The 27,155-nt window shown below is 38.5% G+C and overlaps 1 protein-coding gene across 1 annotated transcript; it reads right to left on the bottom strand.

The window, feature by feature from the left end:
• Positions 1-5: 5 nt before the first annotated feature.
• Positions 6-27,080, bottom strand: LOC110958186 (LIM zinc-binding domain-containing Nebulette-like). The gene is made up of 4 exons (XM_051940601.1): positions 26,476-27,080; positions 23,044-23,138; positions 7,228-7,312; positions 6-658 (listed from the first exon to the last, which is right to left on the bottom strand). The coding sequence occupies exons 1-4, from the start codon at positions 26,542-26,544 to the stop codon at positions 524-526; spliced, it is 384 nt and encodes a 127-aa protein (XP_051796561.1). The 5' UTR covers positions 26,545-27,080; the 3' UTR covers positions 6-523.
• Positions 27,081-27,155: the final 75 nt, after the last annotated feature.

Below are 27,155 nucleotides of genomic sequence, written 5' to 3'. Positions count from 1 at the left end.
GACAAATTTGGGGGATTTTTTTAAAAAATGAAAGTTTTAAGGAATTATTGGAATTTTCTTCCTGAAGATTTTGCAAATTTTCAGAAATTTGTGGATTTTTTTTTGCTGAATTTTTGGATTTTTTTAGACAAGGAAACAATATTTTTGGTGCCCGTAAATGAAAACAACAGGAGGGTTAAGGGGATCTTGACCTCCATCTTTTTCATTATTTACTTGTCTAGAGACTTGTCAGGTTTTATTGCTCAGTGAAATGAGAAAAACATTTCTTCTCTCTGTTTTCCTTCTAAAATGAGCATCCTTTGTAATCAGATTACCTGCTTTGCCTCAAATAAATAAAAAGTGTTGGTCACTTACACTCATGGATGGAGAAGCTGCTCCTCTTCAAAGCGCCGTGGTCATCAACGCTGGAGGCTCCATGAAGCAGACATATGGTGTGTTTGTGTGCGTTTGTTTGTGTTTGTGTGTTTGTTTGTGTGTGTGCTCGCTGACCAAAGTGCACCCTCACATACATCACTTTCATACTTCACGTCACATGTCCTGGTCTACGTACGTTGCTGATCTGCTCCTGAGTCTTTCTGAGTCTTTGCATCTCCGGAGTGTCGGAGACGATGCTGAACCCTCGACCTTTGCTCTCCTCAAAGTCCTTCTTGTACTTCACCTGCAGGACACCGACAGGGAGAGAAATGTGTGACATTAAAAGAACATTCACCCTTAAAGTCACCCATTAGAGACGGCATTAGTCGGTATAATCCATCAGTGTCTTAAGCCGATACACGTTTTAAACAGTTTTTCTAAAATGTTTCAGTTCACTATAAGAAATGTTTCAGTGCTGGATGGATGATGGATGGATGGATGGATGGATGGATGGATGGATGGATGGATGGATGAATGGATGGATGGATGGATGAATGGATGGATGGATGGATGGGATGGATGGATGGATGGATGGATGGTGAATGAATGGATGGATGGATGGATGGATGGATGAGGAATGGATGGATGGATGGATGGATGGATAGATGGATGGAGGTGGATACAGATGAGTAGTTCAAGGACTGTTGGAAAGTTCTGATACTTTCTGTATCATTAAAATAGAAAATATTATTCCATCCATCCATGGAATGATACCTCCATGGATGTATACGTCTATCCATCCATCCATCCATCTACCCATATCTACACGCTAAAGTTTAATAAACCTGGATATTAACAAGAAAAGTGTTAAAACTGTGGATAGTAATCCATCAAAGTGTAATAAAATTGGTATTAGCAGACAAAAGTCTCCAAACCTGGATATGAATGCTCTAAAGTGTCAAAGACATGGATATGAAAGCACTAAAACACTTAAAAACCTGAATATTAACAAACCAAAGTGTAATAACATGGATATTTAACATCTGAAGATATCAAACCCTTGAAATTAACACCAAAAGTGTCAACAACCTGGATATCAATGCATTAAACTGTCAGAAACCTGGACAATAATGCACTAGAAGGTCAAAAACCTGGACATTAACGCTCCAAAGTGACAAAAATCTTGATATGAATGCACCAAAATGAGAAAAACTTTGATATTAATGCGTGAAACTGTCAACAACATGGATATAAACCAACCAAAATGCAATAACATGGATACTAACACCCCTATGTGTCACAACCCTTGATATTAATGCACAAAAGTGCCAAAAACCTCAGTGTTAACAGGAAAACTGTGAAAAATCTGGAAATGAACGCACCAAAGTGAAATAAAATAGGACAAAAAAGTCTACAAAACCTGGATAATAACGCTCTAAAGAGTCAAAAACTTGGACATGAATGCACCAAAACGTCAAAGACATTGATATTAACACACAAAACTGTCAACAACCTGGATACAAACAAACCAAATTGTAATAAACTGGATATTTAGGCTAATAAGGGTGCAGGTTGAGTAAACTACAGGTAATGTTGAGTTTATTTTCCTTGCCAGCAATCAGCTGGCTGAACCTCCACAGCTACACTCAGAGTGACTCCTTCTATATTTGGCGTGTTTACTAAAGAGCTGAACTCCAGATTTTAGTTTCATTGCTTCAAAATCAAAGCACAAGCTTCTCTCTGGAGCCACAGTTTGTGGAACAGATTCCACCCAGAGGAAGAGAGGACGGACCAGAATGCATTGCAGCACATAAAGAGGTTAGAGGCTGCATTCATGAACTCATTAACTGGATAACTCAGCTACCGGCTGGTGGAACGTGACGGCGTCTAAAGATATCTGAAGGTTTATTTTACCTTTGAATGTGGAAATAATTACAGCACTCAGCTACAATCAGCGCCCCACCGTGTGAAACCCCCGTTAAACATGCTGTAATTACTCCATGCAGTGTGAGCAGCGATCTGCAGGATAGTTCTGCTGTAGAATTGGATGTCTGCCTCTTTTATTCCAGTGTCCCACAGAGATGTGATTGGAAAAGGTTGTTTCAAACCTCAGGTGGACTTATAATAGAACCTATCACACTGATTAATGGTTATTTGCTCATTGTAAGAGTAGCTGTGAATTCAACAGTACGTCCTGTCTACTGACACAAGTACTGAGTTTAATCCATTTTACTAAACCTATCAGCAGATATTATCACAGAAAACTGTCAAGAACCTGGAGATTGACCTACAAACATGCTAAAAACCTGTAAGCATTCAAAAGCATCGAAACCCTGAAAATTAACATACAGAGGAGTCAAAAACCTGGATGATAACATAAAAAGCTGTCAGTAAGCTGGATGTTGACACACAAGTGTCAGAAACCAAAAAAATCAAGACCCCAAAGGACAATGACTTGGATATCAACACACCAAAGTGTCAAAAACCTGGATATTAAGATGCGGATGTCTCAAAAACATGGACATTAACATACAAAAGCCTTCAAACGCTGGATATCAACACACCAAAGGGTCAAAAATAAGGACTTTGAGATACAAAAGTCTCAAAAATCTGGATACTAATGCACAAAATTGTTTAAAAAAATTGGAAATTAAGATACAAAAGTCTCAAAAACTCAGATATTAACACACTAAAATGTCAATAACCTGGATATTGAGATGCGAAAGTCTCAAAAATCTGGATACTAATGCACAAAAGTGTCAAAAACCTGGATATTCACACACCAAAGTGTCCAAAAGTTGGATATTAACACAGAGAAGTGTTGAAAAGTTGGATATTCAGATACGAAAGCCTCAAAAGTCTAGAAATTAATACACAAATGCACAAGAACATAGATATTACCACAAAAAATGTCATAAAGTTAGATATTAACACCCACATAAAATCAGAAACCTTCATACGAATGAACTAAGCAAGATATTGGACCACAGTGAGGCAGGATTTCCTCATCGTTGTTGCATCACTTCCACCCAGCTGGCAGAATCAACACCTCACAGCCTCCAGATGACAACAACAACAAAAACATCAACATCAACAACATCAAAAACATCAACAACAACAACAACAGTGAAGCAGCGGTTACTTCCAGCTGTGATCCTGCTGCCTTGGATGGAGCTCGACCTTCACTGCAGGTCTGGAGCTGCTGCCGTCCTGCTGGCAGCTATCAGTCATCAGAACTCGATTATATAAGTGTGAAGCGGCAGAAAAATGACTCATCCACTGACTCTCCATCCTCAGCTCCAAGCAGATTAAAGCCTCGCTCATCGGTGGTCGGCTAACGAGCTAATCCTCGCTCACACCAACACGTATGAAGGCCGGACAAAGGTTTGGTGTTTTCATAGCTCTGGTGGAGGATGGGGGATGGAAGGATGTATTTGGGTTGTCTGACTGATAATGTTTGAAACCATACGGGTCCACACGTTTCAACTCTCTCCTCAGTGTTCACCTCAAGGTTTTGACTCTCCTGTACAATAATGTTCCAGGTTTTGTGCCTCAGTATCTGCTATTGGCAGTTTTATGTGTTGACAGTCGTATCTTTGGCACTTTTGTATGTTAACATCCACTTTATTGACATTTGGAATGTTAATTTTCTAGCTTTAATATCTGTGTTTTTACGCTTTGTGCATTTAAACCTAGGTTATTGGCCTTTTTTACGTCATTATCCAGAATTTTGACACTTATGTGGTTTACTATCCAGGTTATATTATTCAAAACCTAGATATTAACATAGAAAATCTTAAATACCTGGATATTAATGCTCTAAAGTGTCAAAAATGTGTATAAAAATGCATTAAAGTATCAAAAAAAATGGATATTTATGCTCTAAAGTCTCAAAAATCTGCATATTAACCAACTAAAGTGTCAAAAACCTGGATATTAATGCACCAAAGTGTTAAAAAAATGGATTTTAACGCACTAAAGTGTAATAAAAAGGGATTCAGCCAAACCAAGGGACTTCGGTTTGGCTGTGAGGCCGATGCTAGCTAAATATCTAGCTTTGGTTTGACTGTGAGGCTGATGTTAGCTAAATATCTAGCTTTGGTTTGGCTGTGAGGCTGATGCTAGCTAAATATCTAGCTTTGGTTTGACTGTGAGGCTGTTAGCTAAATATCTAGCTTTGGTTTGGCTGTGAGGCTGATGCTAGCTAAATATCTAGCTTTGATTTGACTGTGAGGCCGATGTTAGCTGAATATCCGGCTTTGGTTTGGCTGTGAGGCCGATGCTAGCTAAATATCCGGCTTTGGTTTGGCTGTGAGGCCGATGCTAGCTAAATATCCGGCTTTGGTTTGGCTGTGAGGCCGATGCTAGCTAAATATCCGGCTTTGGTTTGGCTGTGAGGCCGATGCTAGCTAAATATCCGGCTTTGGTTTGGCTGTGAGGCCGATGCTAGCTAAATATCCGGCTTTGGTTTGGCTGTGAGGCCGATGCTAGCTAAATATCCGGCTTTGGTTTGGCTGTGAGGCCGATGCTAGCTAAATATCCGGCTTTGGTTTGGCTGTGAGGCCGATGCTAGCTAAATATCTAGCTTTGGTTTGGCTGTGAGGCCGATGCTAGCTAAATATCTGGCTTTGGTTTGGCTGTGAGGCCGATGCTAGCTAAATATCTGGCTTTGGTTTGGCTGTGAGGCTGATGCTAGCTAAATATCTGGCTTTGGTTTGGCTGTGAGGCTGATGCTAGCTAAATATCTAGCTTTGGTTTGGCTGTGAGGCCGATGCTAGCTAAATATCTGGCTTTGGTTTGGCTGTGAGGCCGATGCTAGCTAAATATCTGGCTTTGGTTTGGCTGTGAGGCTGATGCTAGCTAAATATCTGGTTTTGGTTTGGCTGTGAGGCCGATGCTAGCTAAATATCTGACTATGGTTTGGCTGTGAGGCAGATGCTAGCTAAATATCCGGCTTTGGTTTGGCTGTGAGGCTGATGCTAGCTAACATGGTCACATCCACCATGGACACATCTAGGTCAGCACTAACATATGGGGCTTTTCCCACACTGTGTAGCGGATGTCCACTCGCTCTGTCATTGTGTTCTAATCAGCTAACACAAAGAGACGTCAGAGGACTGGATGCCAGGAGGTTCGCCTCAGATCTCAGAATGACAACAAATCAAGAATGAAAGAGAGAAAACCTCCCAAAGTGATCAGAAAATCTACATATTTTCATGTGTACTGATGTAGTCATGAGTATTTAAGGGAGGAAAATTAGCCTTCCTGGTAGATTAACCCAGTTTCTGGATGTTTTTCCTCAGTGTTAGCTCATTTTCACTGCAGTTTAAAGTCCTGCAAGTCTATGGAAACAGAACAATGACTGAAATGACTTCTGTTAGTATGACACAGAAAGACACAAAGGGACAAAAACGACACAAAAAGATGCTAAAATGACAAAAATGACACAAAAAAGCCGAATAAATGATCTTAGATGTTTATATTTTTATTATAGTCTTATTTGTATCTTGCATGCTCTCATGGTTTTTTTTTCTTCTTACCTTTCATCCTTTCATGCTGCTGGAACTGTGAATTTCTCTTTGGAGATTAATAAAGTATCTATCTATCTATCTTAAAAAATAATATCATGGGTCTTAATATTTAAATTAGTCTAAAAATTTAGACAATAAATAATATTGGCTGTTAACTCGTGTCATGAAACACATTATTTTACTTTTGGTGAATTTATGACTGCAGAACAAAATCATTTTTCATCAAATATCCTCATTTTCAGCTTATTTCGGGGTATTTTTTCCTGACAAAACCACACATGATGCATTCAAGGATAACCAGAAAACTGAAAATCTGATGTTTTATTCTTTTCTATAGTTTTGCGCTCTGATAAATGGTGATCATTAGGACACTGGAAGTTCAGATATTCCAGGAGAAGACGGACTGGATGAAGGTGTGAACGTGGTGGGACGCCGCTGAGTGGACATCTGTGGTTCTGATGAGGACATATGGCAGCAGGAGGAGCGCTTGTTTTCATCACCACGAGCTGCCACAGGGGCGGAGACAGGACAGCCACATCTTATTGTGGTGGTTTGGTGTCTTTGTGTAAAAATATTATATTAAATATTAAAATTAAAATATATTGTTGTGTTTTTTGGCATCTTATAGCGGTGGTTCGGTGCCTTTGTGTAGTTTATTTTTAAATATTTTTGTGATTTTTACATCTTTTGATAGTTGCTTTTTGCTTGCTTTGGCAACTTTTTTGGTGGTTTTTGTATATTTTGCAACATTTTTGTGTAATTTTGCGTTTTTTTTGCATCTTGTGGAGGTTAGATGTCTTTTTTTAAGGTTTTTATTTTTATATTTTAGTGGTTTTTGCATCTTTTTGTCTTCTATCTTACTGTGGTTTTGCATGCTCATAAATTTTTAAAAAATATTTTTGTGTTTTTTCCATCTTGTTCGGTTTCTTGCATCTTTTGTGGTGATTTTGTACATTTTTGTCACATTTTTTGTTTAATTGTTTTTTTTTGTATCAATATTTTGTGACTTTTTGCATCTTACTGTGGCTTTGTTTGGAGTTTTGTGTAGCTTTTGTTTAGATTTTGTACATTTTTATGGTATTTTTACATCTTACTGTGGTGATTTTGTTTATTTTTGAAGTGTTTTAAAAATCCTTCTGTGCTGGTTTTGCATCTTATTGTAATTTATTGCATCTTTTGTGGTGATTTTGGAATTTTTTTGGTGACATTTTAGCATCATTTTAGCATCTTTTCATAATTTTCTCGCTAAATATTTTTGTAGGTTTTTTGTGTCTTATTGTGGCGGTTTGTCATGATGATGTCACAGATGATGTCATCTCCCTGGTGTGTGTCTGGGTCTCACCTGGCTCTGCAGCTCGCTCTGCTGCCTCAGTCTCAGGTTCTCAGGAGTGTCGGCCACGATGGTGAACGACGTCTTCGGGTAATGTCTGCAGAGAAATCACAGATTAGAACTTTAGAACCTGTGTGGCTTCAGGGAAGAGTTCCAGGTTTAAAGGTGGAATGAGGATGAAAGTTTTAAATCAACATTCAGTCCTTTCTGACAGCGAGGGCTGAGAAATGTCTGAGTGTTTTCTGAAACAATGAACCATTGAAAAGCTTTAAATAAACGTTAACTCTCCTGATCTTAGTCGACCTTTCGTCTCTAAAGGTGAACGTAGATCTATTCAGCTCCACTTCCCTTTTGGTTCACTTCTATTTTTATTACACATGAGAAGAAAAAACTCTCTGAGGTCTGCAGGGATTGTTGCTGAAAGTTCACTAATCTGTTTGTGGTGCTTTTATATCTTGTGTGGGTTCTTTCTCTGGATATTTTGGTGTGCTTAAGCTGTGGTATTTTTTTGTTTACATATTTTGTGCTGGTCTTATATCCTTTTGTAGTTTTTTTGCGTCTTACTGTGGTCTTTCTATATGTTTGTGGTAGATTAGATATATCCATCCATTAATCCTCATTAGTGTCTTTGGGGGGTGGAGTCTATCCCAGCTGAAGGGTGAAGGCAGGTTCACCTGGACAGGTAAAAGTCTATCACAGGACTACACATAGAGACAAACAAGCACATTCACACCTACGGATTTAGAGTTACCAATTAACTTCACCATGTTTTTAGACTGTGGAAGGAAGCCGGAGAAAACCCACACATGTACAGGAGAACATGCAAACTCCAAGCAGAAAGATCCTGGGAATGTCGGGACGTCAACCAGGGATCTTCCACATTTTGATTAATTAATTACAGAAAAAATAACGCATTTAATCGCACTTTTCTCAGTTCCCTCATTTCTGTCACACCGGTAACACTGATGAACACTCCAGTCCAGTAGGTGGTGCTAATGAACCTAAAGTCTGTTTGCTAGACCTGAGGAAGATAAATAGGACGCACTCAGTGATGCTAAGAAAGTTTGGTGAACAATGAAGGAAGACGAGAACGTGTGGAGCTTGATGGGCGTGAAGTTTTCTTTTAAACCTTTCTGATGTCAGCTTGGACAGAAGCGTGGTTGTTCGCAAATTGTGCAACAAACAGTTTCTGATCACCTCAATGCAAAACATGTTGCTGTTAGCATCAGAGCTAAAGCTACGTGTCCACAGTATTTGTTTTCTCGCAGGGCTCTTCCATGGGAAGGTTGGGATTCGGTCATCAGTGGTTAAACGGAAACACAGCGGTCCGTTAGAGAAACCAAGCAGTCGCCGTCCTTCAGTTTTGTTTCTCACAAACACAAACTCAGAAACTAATTTGGGCCCAAAGTTTCAGTTCACCTGCTGCCATCGCCAACGGCAACCAGCGATGCTTTGTTCATTTGCTGCAACTCGATCCTCAGAGACAAAGAGCTGCTCTGTGGGACGTTTAACACACACACACACACACACACACACACACACACACACACACACACACACTACAGTTCTCACCATGAACTTGCATAAACCTGAAACTTCTGTTAATTCTATTAATTCACTGGAAGACAAAGGATTTTGTTTTCCTATTTTTGTGAAACTGCAGGAAACAAGTAAAATTACAGAAAAAAATGTAAAAAAAAACAAAAAACAAAACTGTAAATAAAGCTCACATTAAATATTTGAATTATTATGAACGGTAATTTGTTCTTCTATTCTGTTTGTCTGTAAAATTAGACTGTTAACTGCATTTAAATCTAATTCTGTGTTATTTAAAAGAAAAATGATGTTTATGAAGGTGTGAAAAACAGTCAATAATGTTTTGATTTTTAGTGTTTGTTTTTCTTTTTTTATAATTTCTTAATGTACAGTTACACAGATTTACTGCATTTACATCAGTTGAAAATAAATCAATTAATAAAAAAGCAATCATCAAAAAATAATATTAATATTATTTATTATTATTATTTTATAAATTATTTCACAGACAGCTGCAGTTATTTTCACCATTTTTGCCTTTAAAATTACACTATTTAATTGGATATAATCTACAAAAAATGTAGTTATTCTACAGATATTTGCAGTTATTTAACTGTTATTGTTAAATTACAGATAATATCAGTATAATCGCACACAAAAAAATTACATATTTACATTTAAAAAAAACTAAATAAATAATTTTTAAAAACTGAAAAAACTCCAAACAATGTCCACATCAAAAATCTGTATTATTATTAATTATAATTAGTTTTTTATAATGTTGGAACTGCAAGAATTTGAATTATAAAAATAATTTAAAAACTGTAAATAATGTTTACAAATCTGTTTTATTACAAATAATTAGTTCTTTATATTGCGTGGCTGTAAAATTGGACTTTTTAATTGATTCTAAACATTTTAATTCTACAGATATTTGCTCTTATTTTCATAATTCCTGCAGTTTTTGAAGTGACGACATTCCAGCATTCATAGAACGTGTTTTTGGCTCCTTTCCTGCCAGATTTTCACGGGTTTTTTTAAGGCTTTTCTAAGTCGCCACAGAAGATCAGGTTCATTTAAATCCAAATCTGTCAGACAAACACTAATTAAAGCGGCTGTTTAACGAACTGAACAGCTAAATATAACCTCAAACACACAGCACAGGAACACACGGAGCACAAAGCAGCGTCCTTTAAAGCGCTGCCAGTGAAAGCCAAACACACTTCCTGCTTTTCTCTGATTCACGCATTTGCGGCGCGATGCATTCAGGGGCGGAACGTGGAGACGGATTTAGACTTACTATTGTCTGGAACGCCGCCGTGGCATTTGTGACGCACAATCAGCGTCCAGACACACAAAGAGCGGCTGCGTCATCTCTGCACCTCAGCGACAAAAACCCAGCCGTTATTCGAGGCTCGTTCTGGATCTAATCTCTAATTCCAGCGTCACCGGACTAAAAGAGCTTTATTAAAGTCCAGCTTTAGTTTAAACTTTCCCACCAGGATGGAAATGTTTAAATTCAGGTCATCACAGATAAAAAAGTGTAAAACTTTCAGCAGCATGTTGCTCATCGAGGCGTCAGAATAATGTTTACCGTCTTTACAAAATTCACCCTGAAGCCGATAAATGTCATCTTAGAAAAAAACAGACAAAACTACACCATTAATCAGAGTCAGAAACTGTTAAAACTGAATGAATCATCAGATTTTCAACTTTCAGACAGTCCTACAAACTAATATGTGTCATGTGTGGTTCAGAAAATTAACCAGAATGAAGCTTAACATTATAATTTTTTATCAGATTCGCTTTATTCTACAGAAAAAAAATCTCTAAAAATAAACCGTTTGCACTAAAAAGATTCTGTGAAAAAATAAAAATTCTTCTCTAAATGATGGAACTGTGAAGTTATGATTATTTTAATTGTGACCAACAGGCATGTGACTAAAACTCGGGGACTTTTCAGGTGAATTGGAGGCAGAGTTTAAACACAGAGGAGACAAGCTTTATTCTAAGTGTTTACTGAAAAAATTGCAAAAGAAATAAATAATTTGCCCTGACCAGATTCTGTAAAAAGCAAAAAAATCTGCATTAATCAGCTGATCTGTGAATCCAATCATGACTCAGCTGTGACCAACAGTCATGTGACTAAAATTCAGACTCTTCAGATGAACTGCAGACCGTGTTTACACAGAGAGGATCGACGAGAACACGGAAAAAAATCAATAATACTCTGTGTCTCATTTAAGAATTTGTCAAAAATACACAGTTTGGATTAAAGAGATTCTGTAAAAAGCAAAATATTTTTCATTTATCAGCAGAACTTTGAAGCCATTAATGACTCAGCTGTAAGTGACAGTCATGGGGCTAAAATTCATAGTGTTTGAACAGAAGGAGACAAGTATGGAACCAAATGAAAATGTAAATAATAACATATCTACAGTATGTAGAGTCACCATGTTTCCCCCCAGTATTTTTAACATTTGTTGGTTCAGTTCACTCCGTTTTACTGACATCTTGAGGATGAGTAAATTGTCCCCCATCCTCAAGACGTCAGTCAAACCTTTTGTAAAGAAAGGTGTCGTCCGCAAAGAAATGACATCAAACATCTGAGTTTTTCTGTTATAAGGCCAAAAACTTTTAACTTTTTCATGCCCTGCTAGCAGGTAGGGCTGGGCCATACGACCAAAATTTTATATCCCGATATGATACACATCACGATATAGCATATTTTTGGTAAATTCAATGAATGAATGGGACGGGGCAGCGGCATACCTTACAAAGTACGGTAGTCTGATCCTTGTTGGTCTTTTTAAATCCAAACCACCGCCATATGACAGAAGGTTCCCCTCTTTTAGGAACAAGATCGTCGGTTTGAGCTGGTTGTTCGTCATCTTGTTTTTTAGATTGTTCTGAGTTGAGTCCACTGTCTTCCTCCATAGCTGTTTATGACGTAAAATACTGACGTAAAGCGTGCTTTGCAACACTGCGATGTAAACTATAGGATCTTCACATAAAACAATAGACATTTTCTATCGTCCAGACCATATCTATCGTCATATGGCCCAGCCCTACTAGCACGTATCATGTCACAGTAACGAAAGGGTGTCATCGGCAAAGAAATTGCGTCAAATACTTGAGTTCTTCTGATATAAGGCAGCATAGGACACAGATCTTGTTTCCAGTTGAAGCCAAAAACTTTTTAAATGACTCTCATACATCCATGTTTCATGCCCTTCTAGCAGGTATCGTGTCACGATAATGAAAGGGCATCATCTGCAAAGAAATGACGTCAAACATTTCAGTTTTTGTAATGTAAGGCTTCGTAGGACACAGCGCTTGTTTCCAGGTGAGAACAAGAGCTTTTGAAATGACTCTCATACGGCCACGTTTCAGGCCCTGCTAGCATCATGCCACAGTAACTACAGGGCGTCATCTGCAAAGAAATGACCTCAAATATTTGAGTTTTTGTGATATAATGCTTCATAGCAGACGTCTAATCCTCTTCTTTCCAGGTGAGGCAGAAAACTTTTTAAATGACCGTCATACATCCACGTTTCACTCCCCATCCTGTCAGTTGTCACAGTAACTAAAGCGAGAAGCAGCAACAACAACACAAACAACACACGGACAGAAGACGAGCTTCTTCGCCGTCCTGCTGACATGAGCCAACATGGCTGCTGCTCTTCTGGTGAATCAGCGACAGCGAGGCAGATGAACTGTGTTGGGAAGTCTGGCTTCCCTCCATCTTCCTGCTTAGGCGTTGATGAAAATCTCAGTGTGGCTTCAGGACACACTTGGCTGCCGTCGGACTTCGTCACAGTCCAACAGCATCGCAGGAAGACACGAACCTGCATCTGCTGTCACAACCGAACACGCATTTGTTTGCACGCTAAAAACTGAACAGAAATGTGCAAAAGCATCCAGTTTTAAAGGTTGCCGCAGCTGCAACATTTTAACCGTAATTCTTTAAAGCAATTTACTGTCATCTCACTGATTTTGTACAGAAAAAAATTAACAAAATATGAACAAAAACAGACTAAATGACCCAAAAATAGCCAAAATGGTCAAAAAAGAGACAAAATATCCACAAAAACAGACTAAATTACCCCACAATAGAATAAATGAAGAGACAAAATGTTCACAAAAACTGTCAAAATGACCCACAAAATAGACAAAATAACCAAAAAAGACAAAATATCCACAAAAACAGACAAAATGTCCTCCACAACAGACAAAATGACCACTGAAAGAAACTAAATGACCACAAAATGAGACAAAATCACCAACAATGGAGACAAAATATTCAAAAAATACCAAAAATGTCCACAAAATAGACATAATGATGCAAAAAATAAACAAAATATTCCCAGAAATTGACAAAATGACCCACAAAATAGATAAAAAATCCACACAAAAAGACAAAATGACCCCTACAACAGACTAAATGACCCTACTATAGACAAAATGTCCATAAAGAGAGACAAAATAACCTCAAAAAGTGACAAAATGACCACAAAATGAGACAAAATCACCAACAATGGAGACAAAATATTCAAAAATACCAAAAATGTCCACAAAATAGACATAATGATGCAAAAAATAAACAAAATATTTCCAGAAATTGACAAAATGACCCACAAAATAGATAAAAAAATCCACACAAAAAGACAAAATGACCCCTACAACAGACTAAATGACCCTACTATAGACAGTGTCCACAAAGAGGGACAAAATAACCTCAAAAAGAGAGACAATGACAAATAAAAATGTCCCAAAAGAGACAAAACGTCAACAAAAACTGGACAAAATGACCCAAAACAGAAAAAAAAACTATAAAAAGAGACAAAATCACCACAAAAAGAGACAAAATGACCGCTACAATACACGAATTTACCACTAAATGAGACAAACTTACCACTAAAAGAGGCTAAATAACCGTAATCTAAACAAAATGACAGAGACACAAGATAACCACAATAAAGGTATTAAACCACAGTTGAGCTAAAATGATAAAAAATGTAAAAGTTGGCAACAGAAAGGGAGATCAAACACCGACACACACCTCCTCATTAGATCCCAGTTCAGCAGCATCAGCCTCCACAAACCTGAATCACAGCGTTACTCCTCCTCTGCACTGTTTGGTAAGAAACCAGGAAAGGACCAGTCCTCTGCTTTATTTATCACAGCTTCACTGAGCTCATGTCAAAAACCCAGACCGTGCTGCCGTTAATCATCAAAAATGATCTTACATGAATGAAAAAAAAAATATTTAAAAAAACAGAGCCTTCACAGACTACAGGTGCTTAGATTTACATTTTTACAATAAATATTTAACACTATATGTTCAAATTGACCCAAAATTTGTCCAAAGGAATGAAAAAATGTCTAAACTGACTCCAGAATTGTCCAGAGTAACTGAAAACAGTCCAAAATCACTTTATATTAGTTCAAAATGACCATTTTTGAGTCATTATGGAGATTATTTTTGTCATTTTGGACGAGTTTAATCCAGTTTTGAGTCTCTGTTCATCATCAGTAGAAAGATGTTTCACCATGCTGAGTGTATCTTTCAACTACTTGCTCCTCTGTTCACTGTTTCTGATGCTGACTTTATTTTAGTGATCCAGCAGGTTGGATTTTCCTCTCCATGTCTCTAAACTATTTGAAACTTTTCCAAAGTAACATAAAATTATCCAAATTGACCCTAAATTTGTCCAAAGCAATGAAAAAACATCTAAACTTACTCAATAATTGTCCAAAATAACTCAAAAACTGTCCAAAATCACTTTAAACTAGTTCAAAGTGACCACTTTTGAGTCAGTGTGGGCCATTTGAGTCATTTTTAAAGTGTTTTTTTTGTCATTTTGGACAAATTCAGTCCAGTTTTGAGTCTCTGCTCATCATCAGTAGAAAGATGTTTCACCGTGCTGAGTGTATCTTCCAACTACTTGCTCCTCTGTTCACTGTTTCTGAGCCATGCTGCATTTATTTTATTTTTTATTTATTTATTTTTCAAATATTCGTATCCGTTCGTCTGGTCTCCCGGGTCCAAATTTTGCCTTTGTTTTGTCTTCAGTTAATATATTCGGATATTCGGATACCAAAATTAATATCCGGATACGAATATTCGGATATTCGGGATATTCCGGTCCAGCCCAAGTTAAGATACGCTGCGAACCGACAAACCGACAAAACTGAATTGACTCTTAAGCTTTCTTTTTAAATTAGTACCAGAATAAAATAAGGCTGGAATAAAATCATTAAATTCTTTCCAACCGTGTTCCTCAGAAGCTCAAAAATGAAAAAGACCTAAAACAGAAAAAGTTTTGGAGTTTGGTTTCTTCACTTCGGCTGCAGATGTTTAACGCTCCTGAACGCCTCGTCGTGGTTTTTGTGCTGGTGGCAGCGCTGATAAAAGGCCGTGACAAACGAGGGGAGTTAATTCAGGCTGTGATTATTTAAGGAAGAGATTTTATCACCGGGAGGATTTAACGGCAGATTGAGAACTCATAAAGAACAGAAAGAAGTGATGCAAGATTTTAGATTCCTTTAACAGGAGTCAACATGTAAATTAACAGACGCCATAATTTGAAAATGAATCTCTTTAAAGCTTGTTAAAGTGGCGTCACACTGAATCCTCGGTAGGAAACAGAGCTCAGTCTGTTATGCAATCACCCTCAATATTCCCAAAATAAGACAAACAGACGTGTGGCTGTAATCAGGCCTGTCAGTCCTTCCTCCTTATCAAACACAATCTCTTCCTTTTGTCTCACATTCTGACGGTTTTCTGCTTTAATTCAGGACACACGGCTCAGACCGGCCGTTTCCACGTTCAACATTCCCTCGTTTATCAGAGGAAGAGAGTGAAAAAATCGAAAGAATCATCAGATTTTCAACTTCAACGTACGAAACAAGAGTAAGGTCGAGAGTCTCACGTTTATATCTTTATTAGGAGGAAGGAGGAGAGAGACTGTGGAGACCTGAACACTAGATCTTTATTATACTGAGAGGAAAGGAACCAAGGAGAAAGGAAAGACATGTATATAAAAAGGAAAGGAAAGGGAAGAACAATCAAGAGAAAGGATGACAGGAAAAGGAAGACAAATAAAGTGGAGGAGGAAGATTAATAGTAGAGGAAGGAGAGTAAAAGAAGAGAAAAGGAGGACGGAAACAGAAGTGAAGCTCGGCCTGCTGAGGGTTTCTGACGACTGTTTCTGCCCTCGTCTTTCTCTTCACTCATTCATGCATAACCTCTTCAATCATCCCTCCATCCTCGTCTCCTCTCCGCTTGTTTGATTTTTTAAAAACCGTCTTTAACTCGGTCTTTGCCACTCGACTTCCGTTCAGCAGATTCCCGACTCGAAGCGTGAAAGATCAGACGGAGGGTTACGTAAGTTTCTCGTCTCTCTTTGTCTTCAGGATTTATCCTCATTCCCTCCTCTCTCTGCTCGGTTTCCCTCCGTGGAACATAAATATGTTTGTTTGTGTAATAGAAGCAACCGGCCACCTGTTTCTATGTTCAATGTGAGCGTCAAACTGAGCGTCAAAACACCAAAGTTATACAGAAAACAATGAAAAGTTTGGAAAAGTTTAAAACTGATGAAGCAAAATGCAAGGCAAAGGAAAGGAAACAAGGAGAAAGGAAAGGAAAGTATAAAAAGGAAAGGAAAACTTGCAAAGGAAAGGAAAAGAAAACAAGGAAAAGAAAGGAAAGGAAAGGAAAGGATAAAACAAATTATACAAAAAGTCTGGAAAAGTTTAAAACTGATGAAGCAAAATACAACGCAAAGGAAAGGAAACAAGGAGAAAGGAAAGGAAAGGTAAAGAAAGGAAAGAACAAAAAAGAAAGGAAAAAACTTGCAAAGGGAAGGAGAGGAAAATTAGGAAAGGCAAGGAAAGGAAAGGAAAGGAAAGGACTTAGAAGAGCCCAAGAAAAATAAAATGAACACAAGGGAAGAAAGGGGTATAAAACAAAGGAAACAAAGACAAAGGAAAGGAAAGGATGAGAATGGATGAAAGGAAAAGAACATCTGTTAAACGGCACTTTAAAAAAATATTAGAAAAAATAATATTGAACTGAACAGGATCAGTTAGAAAGCAGCAAAGCATTTCATTACAGCTCCCGTTTTGACATATGACTAGATTTTTATTTCGTTTCAGTCTCGCTGTAAAATAGGTCAGCAGTGATATTTAGTGTTTGAAGTCCTTCTGTGACTGAGCTGTGCTTTTCAAACTCTCGTCCTGTGCAGTCACTCAGTAAAACATCCTGCAGATCTGCTTCTGTTCTGGCACAACGGAGGCACAAACCAGCAGCGCTTTCTCTACGCCTGCCGCTGAATCTGAGCACAAAGCGACCGGAGTAATCTGGGTTATGTGGGCAGCAGTTACGTAAGCGCGTGTCTTGATCGTCGCAGCGATCCGAGCCGGTAAACTCTCATTAACATGCAGACGACGAGCACAATCGACACATGTAGACTCACACTAAGGTACCGGCGGAGGCCAGGAACCGGCCACCTCCTTCACACTTCATGTGTCTTCATGTGAGCAGCTGGTGAGCAGCCTTACGTAACCGGCTTTGATTATTACTAATCTGCATAAAAGATAACTTAATTAAACAGAAATGAGCTTCAGCAGGCTTCCTCTCTGCTGCTTCTTTAAAGGAAGGAAGGAAAGGACAACGAGGAAAGTAACGCATGGAAAGAAAGGAAAACTCACAGAGGGAAGGAAAGGAAAACAAGGAAAGGAAAACAAGGAAAGGAAAGGAGAGGAAAGGAGTCATTCCATCTCATTTCAACAAATCTGAGGAAATTTTGTTGCATGACCTCCTCTGATCATCTCCAAACTTTTTTTTAAACTATCCCAACATAAGAATAGATTACTTGCAAAGTTTTAACATCATATGATTGCTATTTGCTAAGTTATAAAATATTTAAATCCCTATTTTTCCACTCGGAAATTGATATGTTAGGTAGAAAGGCTTGATTTAGGAAGATAATACTGGGAACTGACTGATGATATAGACTTACAAGTGATCTGAAGGGTTCAAACACCTTAACAATAGAGCAGGAAAAAAAATTTGGAATGAATATACCCATTTCTCTGTGGTACAGGGCAATTTAAAAATTTGGCGAAAATGGCATTTTTCAAGAATTTAGGCATTTTTTTCACAAATTTTAATAAGTAACAAGGTTCATATGTTATAAAAATCTCAAAGTACCTTAAAAGTTCTCTCTAACCTAAAAATATCCAAGAGCTAGCTAGTCTCCTTAGACCTCAAAACGATGCCTATTTATGAAACAGACTGAAAAACACCATACATATATTGGCACAGAAACCAATGTGGGACATGGAGTAGAAACATGAAACTTTGTCTGTATAACAATAAACATCTGAATAATTGATATCTGAAGTATCAACATTGTTTCTTGAATCCTTCATGGCCAATTTAACCAAGAAATGCACTATGTTTTATAGGCGTTTTTTTAGGAATTCTAACTAATATATTGCAGTTAAAATGAGTTATATTGCCTTAGGTCCCATGTAAAACATGTAATTTGTCCCCAACTTATCACACCACTATTTCTGTCCTTTGAACTGCTTGAATTTCTCTGAAATCAGGCCATCATCTGCACCAGATATGTGGTACTGTCCACCACGGCGTGTTGAAGGAGCAGTGATTGGACAGAGGATGTGGGCTGTAGGCACCCACACTACGTCATCCTTTCTAGGCCATGTGAACTTCTTGCTGGGACCTTTTGGGTGCATGAATTTCACTTGCAAATCTTCAAATTCAGCTGATAAGTCAAATACGATACCGAGGCTGTCCTGAGAATGCAGTCTGGGAGTGATGCCATTTCTTCTTATTCAGTTACTGTATGAAAGAAAAAACAATGTCTATATAATAATTAACTTCAGATATGCCCTTTGTAACTTATACTACGATGCTGATGCTTCAGATTCATCTTTCATCTTTAGTTGGTCATGTAAATGGTTCCTAAAAACAAAAACGAGGATCAAAATGTATAGTAAATTGATTCAGCAGTTGCTCATCTTTGGCACAAGAAACAAATATGAAAGTAAGTTCACACATACTTCACACATACTAGTTCCTCCAAAAAAAATTTGAACCGCGTACCATGTATCCCACATGCACTTTTTAATGCCTAAAGTTAGGCTATTTTGGGTCTACACCTGAGTTCAACAGCCTATAAATCAATAAATAAGCTTTATTTTAATGTTTTAAAACTTTTACCTTATGCAACTTTCATTAGTAAAGAAGAAAATTCATTCTTTCAATGTCTTTTCACAAGAATAAGTCCTAAAATAGAGGCATGAAAAACCCAAAATAAAGTCGCCCATGAAATAATAAGGATATTTTGGGAAATTCCACAGTCCAGTATTTTTTTATTTTCATTCATTTCTATACTTTTCTCACCAGAAGGGTAAAAGTTTTGGAAGGGGAAAAAATTCTGACCATGTAAAAGGAGTATAAATTGCTTTTTTTAGTAGTTTAAAACCCTAAAATCATAGGCGAGGATTAAGTTTGGACTGACTATGGGTATTAGATTAGATCATTACTGCTTATACTGTATGTTTATAACCATAATACTTTGCATTTGTTCATAAAATTACCCAAATAAAGCCCAAAAAAATTTTTGGGAGGATCTGAGAAAGTGGTGCAACAAGCATTTGTTGAATTGACATGGAATGACTCAAAGGAAAGAATTAAAAAGGAAAGAAAAGGAAAGGAAAGGAAAGAATAAAAGGAAAGGAAAGGAAAAAAGAACAGAAAATTCACAAAGACATGGAAAGGAAAGATTTAAATAGAAAGGAAGACTCACAAAGGGAAGGAAAGGAAAACAATGAAAGGAAAGGAAAGGAAAGAAAATGAAAGGAAAGGAAAGAATAAAAAGGAAAGGAAAAGGAAAAAAACGGAAAATTCACAAAGACAAGGAAAGTAAAGCATAAAAAGAAAGGAAAACTCACAAAGGGAAGGAAAGGAAAACAAGGAAAGGAAAGGAAAGGAAAGGAAAGGGGAGAATAAAAAGGAATGGAAACTCATAAAGTAAAGGAAAACAAGGAAAAGAAAGTTTAAAAAGAAAGGAAAACACACAAAGGGAAGGAAAGGAAAACAAGGAAAGGAAAGGAGAGGGGAGAATAAAATGGAATGGAAACTCAAAAAGTAAAGGAAAACAAGGAAAAGAAAGATTAAAAAGAAAGGAAAACTCACAAAGGGAACGAAAGGAAAACAAGGAAAGAAAGGACAGGAAAGGAAAGGAAAGAAAAGGAAAGGAAAGGAAAGGAAAGGAAAGGAAAGGAAAGGAAAGGAAAGGAAAGGAAAGAATAAAAAGGAATGGAAAACTCACAAAGGGAAACAAGGAAAAGAAAGTTTAAAAAAGAAAAGAAAACTCACTCCTCAAGGAAAGGAAAGGAAATGAAAGGAAAAGAAAACAAGGAAAGGAAAGAATAAAAAGGAAAGGAAAACTCGCAAAGGGAAGGAAAGGAAAACAAGGAAAGGACAACAAAGAAAGGAAAGAAAAGGAAATAATAAAATGAAAGGAAAACAAGGAAAAGATAGAATAAAAAGAAAGGAAAACTAGCAAAGGGAAGGAATTCATATTTCATATGATATACGTAAACATGATATGTCATATTTCAACTCTTTCTTCTGTTTTCAGGCTGTTTTGATGACGTCTGCATCCTGGTTTATGTCAATGTTTAGTCATGCTCACTGTGTTTTGTTTCTCAGTGCTATCCACATCATCTGATGTTGCTTTCATATTACCCTTCATACAGAACCAGTCTGTATAATTCGCGTAACGTCATTGTACATTTAATTCACTTTTTCTGTATTTCCATTGGCCTGCGTCCAGGTCACATGACTCATCTCAGAAAAGCACCGAAGTCCACACAAAGAGGCATAAAACTGGAGTTTAAGTCGTGTGTGGTCCTTTTGTTTCTGTGTTGTTTTGCTGTTTAGTTTCACTTTCATTTGCTTTTGTTCATGTTACAGACACACCTGGCTGAGTTCAGGCACCACAGTCACTTGGCTGTGATTTTTTTGGTGATGCTGCCAGATTTTCAGCATTTTTGTTCAGGGCTTTTTTGTATAGTGCACTTATCACTTTGTTTGAGGCCTAAACACTCACTTCTCTATTTAAATACAACACAAATCCAAAGATAAAAAACGCCCTTAACTCCATCTAACGTTTAAAACAACTAAAATGAAATCAGGGAGATCAGATTGTACTGATTTTGCTGCTTTATAAAGAACCCATAGAAGAAGCAGAACTGAACTCAGATGTTTCTGTTCAACAGAGTTCAACAATGGAGACGGAAAAACAGACCAACAGCAGCCAAAACAAGCAGCATTTTAATTACAGGATGCTGGTTTGTACCCTGAACGCTACACGAGACACCGAACCCTTCAGGACGTCTAAGAAAGGAAACAAACCGACCAGCCGCAACAATCTGAATGCATCCCATCCACACACTCTGGTTTCCTACTTTGTTTACCATCAAAACATTTGTTGGATCTCAGATTTTCAAAATAAAATTCATTTTAATTGCAGTAAATGATCAAATAAACACAAATGTCCATCACAAACTAGCAAAGCCTAAACTAAAAGCTGTGAAATTACTGACAGACCCCGTAGTAAACTCTAGTGTCTACTGATGGGCATGAGGCGTTCAGGGATCATCAGTAAATTGTAATGCTGCATTTAGAAAAGTCTGTAAACTGTAGCCTCTGTTGATGGATGTGAGGCATTTAGGGAACTTCTGAAAATAAGGTATTTAAGGAACATCAATGGATGAGAAGGGTTCCTTAATGTCTCTAAAATGTAACGTTTACTGGTGGATGTGAGGCGTTTTAGGGACATCAGTAAACTGTAGCTGGTGGACATAACTCCAGATCTATGAGCTCATCGGAAATTAAACTATTAAGGTTTGCTTTGTTAGTCAACATGGTGGATTTAAAGTTGAAGAACATGGAGAGGACAGAAGAAACGGTGCTTGTTGTCGTCTCTGAGGACAGTTTTTTCAGGACTCGTGGCCCACAAACCCACAGACACAGAAATATTCCCTGATTGCGAGTGTGAATTACAGGACTGTGCTATTAAAGCCCTTCACAGCGAGACCTTTAGTGGAAATGCCAGCAGCTGCAGCCGGCGTTCAGGTTTTAAGTGCCGTTTGTTTACAGGAGGAGACAAAGCCAAAGTGTTGGACGAGCTCCAAGGAAACACCTTTTCAACCTCACAAGGTCACAGGTTGCTCCAACATCTCTGTCATTAAGTTGGTCGTTTAAGTTGGTTGTTTCTGTCTGTGTGTCTGTAGAGCCATGAAGTCGAGGTGGACAAAGTCAGACTTTGCTCTCTGAAGTACTGTGATTTAGAAGATCTTTTCTGTGATAAAACTACAGGAAATAATCTGTTCAGTTCCCCTCAAGCATTTACTGTCATTCGAGGAAACAGACAGACGTAGTTAGAAGAAAACTCTAAAGTACTTCTCTAAATCTGACATCTAAACTCTTTTTTCATGATTTTCACAGATGGTGATGCTTTTTAGAAGCACCAGTAAATTGTAGCATCTAACAACGGACATGAAAAGTTTCTAGAACATCTGCAAAGTGTAGCGTCAACAGATGGATGTGAGGCGTTCAGGGAACATGGGTAAACTCTAACACGGATCTTGCAGGTAACTACAAGCTCTCAAACTGTCACCATTATAATCAGTAACATGGTCAGGGGTCAGGGCCATCCCTTTAACAACCACTCCGAGGTTTCCATCACAGGCTGTAATTTACTCCGGTCATCCGTCACTTTAAAGTTCTGCCTCCTTGGAGGGTTTTTCATTCCGTGTCTGTGAAGGTCCAAACATGCAAACTAAACATCTTCTCCAGGCAGTAAACGGCAGCGTGGTGCATCGAGCCGTGCAGATAATAACAAGCCGAGCGTGTTAGCAGCGAAGTGACAGATTCAGCAGAGCCAGCAGGGACGGGCTCGAAACCAAAACCACCGAAACCGACCGACACCAAAACCACCGCTGCTAAAAAAACCTTCAAGATACGAGCGGAGGCACAAAATAACTCAGCAGCTACAGCCGGCGGAGGTTGTTTACACTCTGAGACGCTTCAGAAATGTAAAAACACTTCCATAGACGGAACAAACAAACATTAAGCACACTGCAATTATGACAGTACAACGCAGTATTACACAGTAAAACACGCACAAACATCAGAAGGTTGATGAGGTTGTTTAGAGTGTTACATTAAGGAAGAGATTGGGGACTCACGCGTTGCAGTAGGGCTTCTTGTCGTAGCCTTTGTAGTTCTTCATGTTCAGGGTCATCTTGCAAACCTCGCAGTGGAAGCATCCTTTGTGCCAGTTCTGAACAAACACACAGTTATATACGGGTATTAGGCCACATTAGGCCTGAAGCACGTTTATGAAAAACTATTCTCAAGCTTTCGACTACATCTTATTGTTGTCTTCAGCAGATTGAGCTATTGGGTCATCATGGAGATGGCTTGGACATAAGTGTTGAGATTCAGTTGTGTTATAAACAACCGCCTCTCCTAGAAACTTACATTTCTATACAGCTAAACTGCTTCCTCATTGACGTTTTGAGGGAAACATAAATTCACGATTCCCATGACTAAACTACAAGAGAAGTCTCATAGAACATCGTTTACTGCAGTTTGATGGTGAAGAAACAACATTTTAAGCTTCATTTCCAAGACAGAGTTATTTTTTCAGTCATTATGTCTCTAGTTGTCTAATGCCTTCAGTTTCATTGATGTTCAGTTTTTTATCCAATGAGCTAATTTGAGGTTTCAGGCTTCCTTCTCCATCAAATTCATGCATGTAAACTGATATTTGTTGAGATGAAAATATGACAGAAGTCAGAACAATTTGCTGATTCAAAATCCAGTTCAGATCCTCCTCCATCTGTTCCGCATTAGGATTATTCAAATCCTTAGAAAGTGACTAAATTATGTGTCTGCATGATCATGTGGCGTCTATATTTATCCTCTACTTAATTGCAGTGAAAGACTTCAATGTGTGAAAATGCAGAACCACAGTGAAGTTAGAAAATTATTCAGATAATGGATTCTTGATGACACACACTAAAGATTTGGGAAAACTTCTACTTGAAGGAGTTCTCCTCTGACTCCTCTGGAGGAGTAACAAGAAAGAGACGAGTGAGGGAGGCCACCAAGACTCTATGACTCCTCTGAAAGAGTTCCAGCTTCAGCAGCTGAGATGTTAGAGACTCTTCATCCAACAACTGTTGTCTGTTCTTCACCAGTCAAAGCTTCATGGAGACAAAGAGAAAGACTCTGATGGAAAAAGCTCCAATTAAATCTGGACTAGAGTTCACCAGAAGACATGTGGAGACTCTGAAGACACCTGGAAGAAGGTTCTTTGGTCTGAGGAGACCAGGATGGAGCTTTAAGGTCATCAGACTATGTTTGAAAACCATCACAAAAACATATCCCCATCATAAGTATGGTGGTGGCAGCATCATAAGGAGGGGCTGTTTCTCAGCAGCAGGTCCCAGAAGGCTTGTAGACAACTGAGACTTGGGAGAAGATTAATTTTCCAACAAGGCAATGAGTCAAAGTAAACAGCCAAAGCTCCACAGAAATGATTTAAAGACAACTAAGTGAAAGTTCTGGAGGCCAAGTCAGAGCCCACATCTCAGTCCAACTAAGAACTTGAAGCTGCACATGCAGGGACGTTCACTCATGGTCTAAACCTTTGAACAGTTTTACAAAGAAGGTTCCTCTTCATGCTGTAGTTCTATCCAGGAGTTCTGATCCACCAGAGACTGGACCTTCTAGATCCAGGAGTCTTTATGCTGCAGTCACTGAGACACATTCACTGACCTCAGACCATCTTAATTTCACTAACTGTGGGGCTTTTAGTACCAACCTTTAGCTAAATCTACCTGCTAACATGTTAATCTAGCGTCATACTACAGCCCTGGGATGTTAACACGTTTTCACAACTTGTTCCCGACAACCTTTCCAGGGCAGCAAAAGGAACTCTGATGAAACATTTCTCCTCCCACACGATTCTCTCTCCAGCCTCTAATTGACTCAGTGTCATTTTCGCAGCAGATCCTGCGGGAATTTTCATGCAAAAATAAAACATTTCAAAGCTAAATCCTCCAAACTTAGAACTCCTTTGTTTCTCGCTTTTATTTTCAGCCGCTGTAGCTGAGATGGGAAAGAAGCGACGCCTGGTTTTGCAAAAGGTCTCACTGAATGGGCTGTTGTAAAGGACAGCAGGGAAGTCCTTGGATGGCAAAACGAATTCTTTCTTTCTGTCATCCTCACACTCTTCTTCACTTTCCTCAGCTCAGTTTTTTGGCAGCTTCCTGGTCCAAATCCTGCCGGTGTTCACAGTCCTGTTTACACGTTTCTGACCCACGCTGGTGATGATGTTAGACCATGAACTGGGATGTTTTTAGCTCACTTTGAACAGAAAGCAGCGTATCACGTTTGCCGCCCCCCTGTGAATCTTTAATGGTGGGAGATGGAGGCTAATATCGTGTGCGGAGCCGACATGCTGTTGTGTCATCTGATGCTTCACAGGACAGACAGCGAACGCATGAGACTGCTGAAGATTAATTAATAATTTATCAGCATTATGCAAGCAACCGTTATGGAGGTGTTACCATGCAAACAGAGAAATCAACCCTCTCTTTGCAAAGCAGCATTTAAAGACAAAGATGCTCCTGTTTCACCCAACATTCATCCCATCACTGATTAGTATAGACAACTTTAACACTGGACAGGTGTGTTGATGTTTCACGGTGATTCTGTTTTTCTGAAAGAAACGTCACTAGTAGAGTAGGATTTAAAAAAAGGAGTCACAGGAAAGAGACTGGAGAGAGAGGCCACCAAGACACGTATGACTCCTTTGAACTGGTTACAAGACGAAGACTGCACTGCAAAAACTCCAACTCTTACCAAGTCTGTTTGTCTTATTTTTAGTCAACATGTCTCATCCCACTTGATTTAAGATAAATTCATTTAATAAGAGACATTTCAGCAGATGGAGGGACTTGTTTTAAGACGACGCATCTTAAATATCTTGTTGAGTCAAACAATCTTCAAATTACCTTGTTTTGAGTTGAATTTTACAAGAAAACTTGAAGTAAGTTTAACCCTCGTGTCGTCCTGCGGGTCAAACAGATTTTTGAAGTTTGAAAATGAAAATGTGGAGAAAAATATATATTTTCACTGTGAAACTTCTGATGTCCACATTTTCAACATTTTCGGGAAATTTTTGAACATTTCTTGGCGGCAAAAAGCCTTTTTACAGTATCCAGGCTGTTCAATATTTATTATAGTTAGCTTAGCTTATTATTGCATTTATCAAGTGTAATATATTAGATTTAGGTTATATTCACTGTGCTAAATTGCAATTTATTTTTATACTTACATGAAGCTTAAGTCAAGTTAGAAAACAATAAATACAGTCAGTACTTTTTACAGTGTATTTATCAAACTGCTTATTTCTCCTAATAAAACCATGAGATGATGAAATTGTATTTTATGTTAATATTTAATATATTTTAGGTTTTTTTATGTCGCTCACACCTGGTTTCACTTTAACCTGAGCTACTGAATATGATGCATTAAACGAAGACTTGTTGTTTCTCTATGTTGTGGTGTTGTTTGTGTGTTGCTTTTGTGTCCGGTAAAGTGCGCACCTTGTCCAGGCAGCTGACTTTCTCCGTCGGGTAGACGATCTTCCCACAGCGGGCACACGGCGGGTTCATCCTCCGGTCCTTGCTCGGAGCTCTTCGCCGGAGACGTGACGCTGTGAGGGGGGAAAGAGCAGCTCCGGAGCTTCCAGCTTCCGCCCCGCGACGCCGGAAAGAAAAAAGAAAGAAAACACTGCGCGAAGGAGCCGAAAAGAGAGCTGCCGGTTGTGCTGCTTCACTCCGCGGAGCTCCGTCCCGACTGGAGGCTGGAGCTGCAGCCGAGCAGAGTCCAGCGGCGACGGCAAGATGGCAGCAGAGAGAGCCGGAGGACAGGAAGCTCCGGAGGGACCGCCACCAGTGTGGTCATATATGTAGAGACTGATTATTATAACAACAACAACAATAATAAAGAGGACCGCCACCAGTGTGGTCATATATGTAGAGACTGATTATTATAACAACAACAACAATAATAAAGAGGACCGCCACCAGTGTGGTCATATATGTAGAGACTGATTATTATAACAACAACAACAACAACAATAATAAAGAGGACAGGAAGCTCCGGAGGGACCGCCACCACTGTGGTCATATACATCTAAAGACCGATAATAATAATAATAACGATGATAATAATAATAATGATAATGACAAAATAATATTAATAACGACAAAATTCTCATCAA

Source organism: Acanthochromis polyacanthus, chromosome 20, assembly GCF_021347895.1.
Source record: "Acanthochromis polyacanthus isolate Apoly-LR-REF ecotype Palm Island chromosome 20, KAUST_Apoly_ChrSc, whole genome shotgun sequence".
Classification (NCBI taxonomy): Eukaryota; Metazoa; Chordata; class Actinopteri; family Pomacentridae; genus Acanthochromis; species Acanthochromis polyacanthus.
Note: the sequence above shows the minus strand (reverse complement) of the source record. Positions and strands in the feature narration are given on the sequence as shown.